Source organism: Saccopteryx bilineata, chromosome 2 (genome assembly GCF_036850765.1).
Source record: "Saccopteryx bilineata isolate mSacBil1 chromosome 2, mSacBil1_pri_phased_curated, whole genome shotgun sequence".
Classification (NCBI taxonomy): domain Eukaryota; kingdom Metazoa; phylum Chordata; class Mammalia; order Chiroptera; family Emballonuridae; genus Saccopteryx; species Saccopteryx bilineata.
In genome coordinates, this window is record NC_089491.1 from 253,716,463 (window position 1) to 253,727,404 (window position 10,942).

Consider the following 10,942-nt stretch of genomic DNA (forward strand, 5'->3'; position numbering starts at 1 on the left):
GGAGATAGATGACCACGTGTACTTCAGTCTTCCTTATTTCAGTTTTACGAGCTGGTTCCTATTTAAAACAACTCATTGGCCCTGGCCAGCTAGCTCAGTGGATAGAGTGCCAGCACAGCTGCAAAAGTCCCGGGTTCAATCCCAGTTCAGGGCACACATGAGTAGCAACCATCTGCTTCTCTTCCCCTCCCTCTCCCCCTTCTCTCTCCCTCTTCCTCTCTCACAGCCAGTAGCTTGATTGGTTCGAGCCTTGCCCCGATGCTGAGGATAGCACAGTTGATTCTAACTTCTGCCCCAGACAGAGGTTGCCAGGTAAATCTCACTCTGTCTTACGTGGGAGTCAGTCTCTCTATCTCCCCTTCTCTCACTTAAAAAAAAGAAGGAAAGAAACCAATCAGATTTCTTTTTGTTACATTGGATTACCATTTATTCCATATCTGAATAACTTGCTAAACTTTACTAAACTAGTTGCTGCACCGATCAGGCTGCCCATTGGAATAAGTACCGGATATGGGCACTGCGGTTCTGGAAAGGTGGAATTTGGATCTGTTTGTAAAGGCTGGCAGCTGGCAGCGATGCCAAATAAGGACATTGTGGAGGCTCTTGGAGTCGTTTCTGATAATGCTGAAATGGGTTTTCTGTAGCCCCAGATGAAACTCTCAGAACCGGACTGGAAGGACTTGCAGAAGAGGAGCTTCCTCCCGGAGCCAGGCTCTGTGCTCCTAGTCATCTTTGTCGTTCTGGATGTACCTTTCATGCCCACATAGTGATACAGGGCACAGGTCCACCGTCTGACCAGATTACACTGTGGTGCTGCCTTTGAGGAAGTCAGAGTGACAGCCTTGATTTGATTGGTTGACACAAACCAGGAGGAAAAAGTGAGACTTGACCTCATTTTGTGAAACAAGCTCACGTCTGCTTTGGTCGTGTAAAGACAGCAGGAAGCTTCTGCTTCGAGACTTGTAGAGACTTGTAGAGGCTTCCCTCAGATGGGTCGCTTCAACTAAGAGATGAGGGTAAGGCCATTGCAATTGGAAAAGCTCTGAAACTGCTTCCAGAGAGAGAGGATGCATTTTCTCAATGACCCCGCACAACGCTGTAAGGAAATTGATCGCCAAAGCCTAAGTCAGGCAGCCTGCTTTCTTACTTTCTGCCCATTGACAAACCTCTCCTGTATTTTGCAGAAAAATTCACAGCAAAAGTCCACGTTCTGTTAGCTTTCTCATATTGAGAGCTCTGCTATGCCACTGTTGAAATTTCCCCAAGATTCTTTTTTAAAAATTTTTAGAGAGAAATAGGAAAGGAGAAAGAGAGAGAAACATTGATTCATTGTTCCACTTATTTATGCATTTATTGGTTGATTCTTGTATGTGCCCTGACTGGGGATTGAACCTATAACCTTGGCATGTTGGGACAACACTCTAACCAAGTGAGCTACTAGGCCAGAACTTCTCCAAGATTCTTTTTTTTTTTTGCCTCTCATGATGTTTTTTTTTGGACAGATATGGCAATAAGTTTGTAAGTAATGTAGATATAATTGTCCATAATAATAAAAGCCCACAGAGTCTTTTTAAATTTTTACTTTTTGCTTGGGCATACAAAATCTCTTTCTGCAGACAGATCATTCAAGTGTGTGACACTGTGTGCACATGTTAAAAGACAACAACAATGTTGATAAAATATTTAAAATAAAAAAGTAGATTAAAGATTACTACAGTTTTATATAGAAAGACAAATGACACATTAAAATGGGCCAAAGATTTTTAACAAACAGTTCATATAAGGAAATTTATAAATGGTCAATAATCAACTGAAGAAAAACTTGTTAACAATACATTATTAGCAAAAAGAAAATTACAACTACAATGAGATAATATGCACCATGCATAAAAATTTAATTGATAAGTTAGACTTTATCCCTTGCTCTTTGAAGGGTACTGTTAAGGTGATCATAAGGCAACTGAGAGACTTGTAGGATATATAGTGTATGTAAGCTGAATCTTCGATACAGGACTTGTATCAATAATATATAAAAAATTCCTACAAGTTGGTACTTAGAAGGCAATTCACTTAAATCTGGGCAAAACTTCACCAAAGATGATATATGATGGCAAATAAGGACATGACAAGATGTTCAGAATCATTACATAATATGGAAATAGAAATTAAAACCAAACAATCAAGGCACATGTATGAGAATTTGCAAAAATAAAATTCTGATCAGACCAGTTTTGAGAGGAGATGTGGCCTAATAATTCTCAGGTTGGAATGTGAATTTAATAAAGTTCTTTAGAAAACACGCCATGGCCAGACAGTGTGATTGGTTATCACGACATCCTTATTCGCCAAGGTTGAGGGTTAGACCCGTGGTCAGGGTACATACAAGAACAGAAGAATGCTTTTGTCTCCCTTACTCTTTTTCTCTCTCAAATCAATAGATAAATTAAAATATATAGTACAAGAGTTTTTGATAAACTTAAACGTATGCTTCCCTTATAATTCAGCTGTTGTTTTTACCTACAAAATTTAAAGTTCATGTCCATGCAAAGACTTGTCCACAAATATGTATAGCAATATTACTTATTTATAGTATATATAAATTTATATATTAAGATTTATATTCACTAATGAATATATTAAACATTTATGTTATCAATAGACATATAGCAACACATATGCATGAATGTGTTTATTTATATTGTAGCCCCAGTGTGGAAACAATTCAAATGCCTGTCAGCAGATGGGTGGTACGCACGCTGTGGGATAGTGGTCTGATGGACACTGTTTAGTGAGGAAGAGCTAGTAAATGCAAACCATGGTGAGACCTCAGAAATATGCTAAATTAAGAAAATCAGAAAAAAAAAACCCAAGAAAAATGAGATTCAATGTATTTAAAATTCTATGCAATGTAAACTATCTTTAAATAATAAAAGAAGATTAGGGATTTCCCTGGATTTGGGGACTGGATGGCAGAAGGGAAGACTTCAAAAGGGACAAGTGAACACTTTTGCGGAGACAGATACATTTATTAATTTATCACATTGCACATTTAATTAAGGGCAGTTAATTATATAAAAATTACACGTAAGTTGTCCTAAATATATCTCAGTCCCTTCCTGAGTACAATTTCAAATAAGCCCCCTGCTGAGATCAGCAAACAAGACAATCACCTGTTAAGAACACAAACAAACCAAGATTCAAAGCATTTCAAATCCAAAACTTTATTACAAATAATAGCTGATGCCAACCCAAGAAGACCTAGAAATAAGGCAATTGAAAACTGGAGGCAGACAACACCAAGCCTAGACTCAACCAGCTCTACAAACAAAATACCCAAATAGATACAATGAGAAGACAGAGAAGTGCAATCCAAATGAAACCACAAGAGAAACATCCAGGAAATGTACTGAGTGATATGGAAATAACCAAACTTCTGGAATCAAAGTTCAAAATAATGATTGTAAGGATGCTTATGGATCTTAGAACAACAATGGATTGTCATTATGGGCCCTGGCTGGTTGGCTCAGTGGTACAGCATCAGCTTGGCGTGAATGAGTCCCGGGTTCAATTCCCAGTCAGGGAACATAGAAGAGGTGCCCATCTGCTTCTCCATCCCTCCCCCTCTCCTTCATCTCTGCCTCTCTCTTCCCCTCCCGCAGCCAAGGCTCCATTGGAGCAAAGTTGGCCCGGGCATTGAGAATGGATCTATGGCCTCTGCCTCAGGCACTACAATGGCTCCAGTTGCAGTGGAGCAACACCCCAGATGGGCAGAGCATCACCCCCTGGTGGGCATGCCAGGTGGATCCCGGTCGGGTGCATGCTGGAGTCAATCTGACTGCCTGCTCATTTCCAACTTCAGAAAAATTCAAAAAAAAAAAAGAAAGAAAAAAGAAAAAAGAAAGGATGGTCATTATGAACACCTAAATAAAGAAATAGCAAGTATAAAAAAGGATATTGAAATATTAAAAAAGAATCAGTCAGAGATGACAAATACAATATCAGAAATGAAGACCACAATGGAAGGAATTAAAAACAGGATGGATAGAGCTGAGGATCGAATCAGCAAGTTGAAGGACAAATGTAATGAAGGCATGAAAGCAAAGAAGGAAAAACAAAAGAGATTCAAAAGTCTGAGGAAATTCTTAGAGAGCTCTGTGACAACATAAAGAGAAATAACATCCGCATTATAGAAGTTCCTAAAGAAGAAGAGAAAGAACAAGGAATAGAGACTTTGTTCAATCATATCATAGCTGAAAACTTTTCTAAATTAATGCAAGAGAAACTCTCACAAGTTCAAGAAGCACAGAGAACTCCATTAAAGAGAAACCTAAAGAAACCTACACCAAGACACATCATAATTAAAATACCAAAGCTAAGTGATAAAGAGAAAATATTAAAAGCTGCTAGAGAAAAAAAGGCTATCACCTACAAAGGAGCCCCAATAAGGATGACATCAGACTTCTCAACAGAAACACTTGAGGTCAGAAGGGAATGGCAAGAAATATTCAAAGTAATGCAGAACAAGAACCTACAACCAAGACTACTTTATCCAGGAAGGCTATCATTTAAAATTGAAGGAGAAATAGAAAGTTTCCCAGACAAAAAAAAATACTCAAGGAATTTATTACAACCAAACCAATGCTGCAGTAAATGTTAAGGGGCATGGTGTAAACAGATCAAAGTGGGAAAAGAATATAGCAAAAGAGGAATACAGCTTTAAGAATAAAATGGCAATAAACAACTACATATCAATAATAACCTTAAATGTAAATGGATTAAATGATCCAATCAAAAGACATAGGGTAGCTGCATGGATAAGAAAACAGAACTGTACATATGCTGTCCACAAGAGAAACAACTTAAAACAAAAGGTGCACATAGGCTAAAGGTAAAAAGATGGAAAAAATATTTCATGCAAATGGAAATGAAAAAAAAAACTGGGGTAACAATACTTATATCAGACAAAATGGACTTTAAAACAAAGGATATATTAGGAGATAAAGAAGGTCACTACATAATGATAAAGGGAGTTATCCGACAGGAAGACATAACTATTATAAATATCTATGTATCTAATATAGGAGCACCTAAATATATAAAGCTGACGTTGATGGATATAAAGGGTGAGATCAACAGCAATACTATAATAGTAGGGGATTTCAATACTTCTCTAACATCACTAGATTGATCCTCAAGAAAGAAAATTAACAAAGAAAGAGCAGACTTAAAGGACACACTAGATCAACTCGATTTAATAGATATCTACAGAACCTTTCACCCTAAAACTGTAGAAGGTACATTCTTTTCAAGTGCTCATGGTACATTCTCTAGGATAGACCACATATTAGGGCACAAAATTGGTCTCAACAAATTTAAAAAGATTGAAATCATATCAAGCACTTTCTCTGATCACAATGTCATGAAACTAGAAATCAACCACAACAGAAAAGCTCAAAAATTCTCAAACATATGGAAATTAAATAACAGGTGTTAAATAATGAATGGCTTAAGAATAAGATCAAAGAAGAAATTTTAAAAATTCCTAGAAACAAATGATAATAAATACAACAACTCAAAATTTATGGGACACAGCAAAAGCAGTACTGAGAGGGTAGTTCATAGCACTACAGTCACACTTTAGGCAGCTAGAAATAAAAACAACTTAACCCTGCATCTAAAAGAACTAGAAAAAGAACAGCAAGTAAAGTACAAATGTAGTAGAAGGAAGGAAATAATAAAGATCAGAGCAGAGATAAATGACATAGAAACTAAAGAAACAGTACAGAGGAACAATGAAACTAGTAGATGGTTCTCTGAAAAGGTAAACAAGATTGATGAACCTTTAACTAGACTCACCAAGAAAAAGAGAGAGAGGACTCAAATAAATAAAATTAGAAATGAGAGGGGAGAAATAACAACTGACACAACAGAAATACAAAATATTGTAAGAAAATATTATGAAGAACTGTATGCCAAAAAACTAGACAACCTAGATGAAATGGAGAAATTCCTTGAAACACACATTCTTCCAAAAATCAATCTAGAAGAATCAGAAAACCTAAACAGAATGATTACACCAAATGAGATCAAAACAGTTTTCAAAAAACTCCCAACAAAGAAAAGTCCTGGGCCAGATGGCTTCACAAGTGAATTCTACCAAATATTCAATGAAGAATTAAATCCAATCCTTCTCAAGCTATTTCAAAAAATTCAAGAGGAAGGAAGACTTCCAATCTCCTTTTATGAGGCAAGCATAGTTCTGATTCCAAAACCAGACAAAGACAACACAAAGAAATAAAATTATAGGTCAATATCCCTGATGAATATAGATGCTAAAATCCTCAACAAAATATTAGCAAACTGGATCCAACAATATATGGAAAAAACCATACACCATGACCAAGTGGGATTTATTTTGGGGAGGAAAAGCTGGTACAATATTCACAAATCAATCAATGTGATATATCACATAAACAAAAGAAAGGAGAAAAACCACATGATAATTTCAATAGATGCAGAAAAAGCATTTGATAAAATCCAGCACCCATTCATGATCAAAACTCTCAACAAAGTGGGAATACAGGGAACATACCTCAACATGATAAAAGCCATCTATGACAAACCTACAATCAACATCATACTCAATGGGCAAAAATTAAAAGAAATCCCCTTAAGATCAGGAACAAGGCAGGGGTGCCCCCTTTCACCACTCTTATTCAACATAGTCCTGGAAGTTTTAGCCACAGAAATCAGACAAGAAGAAGAAATAAAAGGCATTCAAGTTGGAAAAGAAGAAGTAAAGCTATCATTATTTGCAGATGATATGATATTGTATATAAAAAACCCTAAAGTCTCAGTTAAAAAACTACTGGATCTGATAACTGAATTCAGCAAAGTGGCAGGATATAAAATTAATACTCAGAAATCGAAGGCATTTTTATACACCAACAATGAACAGTCAGAAAGAGAAATTAAGGAAACAATACCTTTCACTATTACAACCAAAAAAATAAAGTACCTAGAAATACATTTAACCAAGGAGACTAAAGACTTGTACTTGGAAAATTATAAAACATTGATAAAAGAAATCAGGGAAGATACAAACAAGTGGAAGCATATACCGTGCTCATGGTTAGGAAGAATAAACATCATTAAAATATCTATATTACCCAAAGCAATTTATAAATTTAATGCAATACCAATTAAAATGCCAATGACATACTTTAAAGATATAGATCACATATTCCAAAAATTTATATGGAACCAAAAGAGAACATGAATAGCCACAGAAATCTTAAAAAAGAAGAAAAAAGGGGGAGGTATTACACCTCCTGATATTAAGCTATACTAAAAGGCCATAGTACTCAAAACAGTTTGGTGCTGGCATAAGAACAGGCACATAGATCAATGGAACAGAGTGGAGAACCAGAAATAAATCCACAGCTCTATGGACAGCTGATATTTGACAAAGGAGGTAAGGGCATACAATGGAGTAAAGACAGCCTCTTCAACAAATGGTGTTGGGAAAATTGGACAACAACCAGCAAAAAAATGAAACTGGACCACCAACTTACACTATTCACAAAAATAAACTCAAAATAGTTAATAGACTTAAATATAAGGCATGAAACCATAAGCAACTTAGAAGAAAACATAGGCAGTAAGCTCTCTGATATCTCTCGCAGTGATATATTTGCTGATTTATCTCCACGGGCAAGGAAATAAAAGACAGGATAAACAAATGGGACTATATCAAACTAAAAAGCTTTTGCACAGCCAAAGACAATAAGAACAGAATAAAAAGACAAACTACACAATGGGAGAACATATTTGACAGTACATCTGATAAGGGGTTAATAACCAAAATTTACAAAAAACTTGTAAATCTCAACACCAGGAAGACAAATGATTCAATCAAAAATGGGAAAAAGAAATGAATAGACATTTCTCCAAAGAGGACATACAGATGGCCAATAGGCATATGAAAAAATGCTCAACATCACTAATCATTAGAGAAATGCAAATTAAAACCACAATGAAATATCATCTCACACCATTCAGAATAGCACTCATCAACAAAACAACACAGAATAAGTGCTGGTGAGGATGTGGAGAAAAGGGAACCCTCCTGCACTGCTGGTGGGAATGCAGACTGGTGCAGCCATTGTGGAAAACAGTATGGAGATTCCTCAAAAAATTGAAAATCGAACTGCCTTTTGACCCAGCTATCCCACTTTTAGGAATATACCTCAAGGACACCATAGAATGGTTCCAGATGGAGAAATGCATCCCCATGTTTAAAGCAGCATTGTTCACAATAGTGAAGATCTGGAAACAGCCCAAGTGTCCGTCAGAGGACGAGTGGATTAAAAAGCTTTGGTACATATATACTATAGAATATTACTCAGCTATAAGAAATGATGACATCGGATCATTTACAATAACATGGATGGACCTTGATAACATTATACAGAGTGAAATAAGTAAGTCAGAAAAAACTAAGAACTACATGAACCCATACATAGATGGGACATAAAAATGAGACTCAGAGACATGGAAAAGAATATGATGGTAACAGAGGGTGGGTGGAAGGGTGGGGAGGAGGTGAGGAAGGAGAGGAAGGGGGTAGGTGGAGGGGAGGGGCACAAAGAAAACCAGATAGAAGGTGACAAAAGACAATTTGACTTTGGGTGAGGAGTATGCAGCATAATCAAATGTCAAAATAATCTGGAGTTGTTTTCTCGGAACATATATACCCTGATTTATCAATGTCACTGTATTAAAATTAATAAAAATAAGATTAAAAAAAAGATTATAAGCAGCCCACATTTCAGCATCAAGCAGATCTTCATGCTGATGAGCACAGCGTAAAGATTTTTTTACTTGTTGCCAAACATTCAAATTCAATTGATTATGATGTTCAGGAGTATACCAATAACAGTGTTTCTGAATAGCATTTAAAAGACTTAACAAAACCTTGTCCTTTATCTGAATCCCAGACCCTTTTAAAAAGGATTTTAAAACTTGTACATAATTGTCTAATAACGAATGGGAATTCCCAATGACTTTGCTAGTTTTCCTGAAAGTTTCGCGTACACAGCACGTCCAACTTACCCTTTCGGGGTTCCGCCTGTTCCTAATCTCTTCATAAGGTTTCATGGTAGGCGCCAAATGTTGTTGTGAGTCAGGGGCACAGAGAGAGAGATCAGCAGATGAAATCATCATGGACTAGCAAAGGACCACCGCTCACTCAGGTATATGGCCCGGAGTATGCACTGTGTCCTATTTTTATTCACAAGACTTCAAAAAGTTTATTTACTGAGAAATTGGCATAACATCAAGCATAACTTTTACTTAAAGATACATGGAGTACACCTGCATGATAGCTTAATAACAATATAATATCAAAAGGCATTAATTGCTATTGCTTCTATGGTTCCCACAACATTCCTCTCTTTATCTCAAGGGATAACCTTGAAAGGAACAGAAATCTTATGAGAATGTTTTACTGAGAAAAAAGCCCAGCAACTGCCTTCAGTCACATAGACCTGTTTCAGTGACCTACCTTCAAGTCACAAAACAATTCTCTTGGCAAAACATTCTTTTCTTGTTGGCTGTGTTCCCATCCAAGGCCATGCAAAGAGTTATTCCACTTTCTCAAAAAAGAAAGAAGAAAAAAACATATTCTTCACACTTGATCTTCACCAAAAGGCCAAGAAACAATAAAACTAGTCTATGTCACTGTGACAGTGACATGACCCACATATTTATCAAAACCCATAGTCTTTTGCATCTCAAGCAGTCAACTCTAGGTAAATTTTGGACTTCAGTTAAAAAAAATGTTTCAAAATAGTTTATCAATATTGGGTTATATGATTTCATCAATTGGGCAACAGCAATGCAAACAGTTAAGATGGGGGAGCTGAGGGCAGAGTGGGAAAATGCTCTCAGCTGGAACACCAGGCCGTCCTCTGGTCTCTGCTCAGTGCTCACTGGGCCCAGCAGCTGTGTTCTCTCTGGGCCCCTGGGGAACCACAGGCCAGGCCCAGTAAGGCCCACCCCTTTAGGTATTGACATTCAATCACTGGGGAAGACCCACAGGATGCAGATGTTTTCTGTGCTGGAAGAGATAAACTAATTTACATGGAAGGCCCAGTTCTCCTGGGTCACAGGGAATAAAGGAGACCTGCAGGATGTCACCACAGCAGAGCTCTGCGGTGTCTATGTGATGGCCTGGACTCCACTCCTCCTCCTCACCCTCCTTCACTGCACAGGTCAGGACATCCTTGGTGTCCTGACTCCCCAGCTCTCTGGGACCCCCTCCCACCACATGCTGGAAATGTCCTTCTCCATTGTCCTTCCTCTAGGGCATAATGGGTGTCTGTGTTTCAGGGTCCCTCTCCCAGCCTGTGCTGACCCAGCCGCTGACTGCATCTGCCTCCCCGGGAGCCTCGGCCAAGCTCACCTGCACCCTGAGCAGTGGCTACAGCCGCTACAATGTGGACTGGTACCAGCAGGGCCCAGGGAAGGGCGCCCGGTTCCTGATGCGAGTGGGCACCAGGAGTATCTCCAGATCCAAGGGAGGTGGTGTCCCCGATCGCTTCTCAGGCTCAGGCTTTGGCTTGGATCGGTACCTGACCATCCAGAACATCCAGGCAGAGGACGAGGCTGACTACTTCTGTGGAGCAAGGCACATCAGGGGGAGAAGCTTTGTGTAACCACAGTGACACCGGCAGAGGAGAAGTGAGGCAGAAACCTCCACTCACCCGCCCTGTCCCCACAGCCCTTCTGTTTGTCAGGTTCACAGTTCAGAGGGAGCCTTCTGATCTGGCTGAGGGTTTCCAACTCCCCAAATATTTTAGAGATTTCAAGCCCTCTGAGGATGGTTTGCCATTGCACAACCTACCTGTTCTTATTACTCAGAGAATGTTCCCCTGGCTAT

The 10,942-nt window shown here is 38.3% G+C and overlaps 1 gene segment (V, D, J or C); it reads left to right on the forward strand.

The window, feature by feature from the left end:
• The first annotated feature begins 10,373 nt into the window (after positions 1–10,373).
• LOC136322484 (immunoglobulin lambda variable 9-49-like) lies at positions 10,374–10,718 on the forward strand. The segment is given in 1 exon segment: positions 10,374–10,718. A coding segment is annotated over 1 exon segment (345 nt).
• Positions 10,719–10,942: the final 224 nt, after the last annotated feature.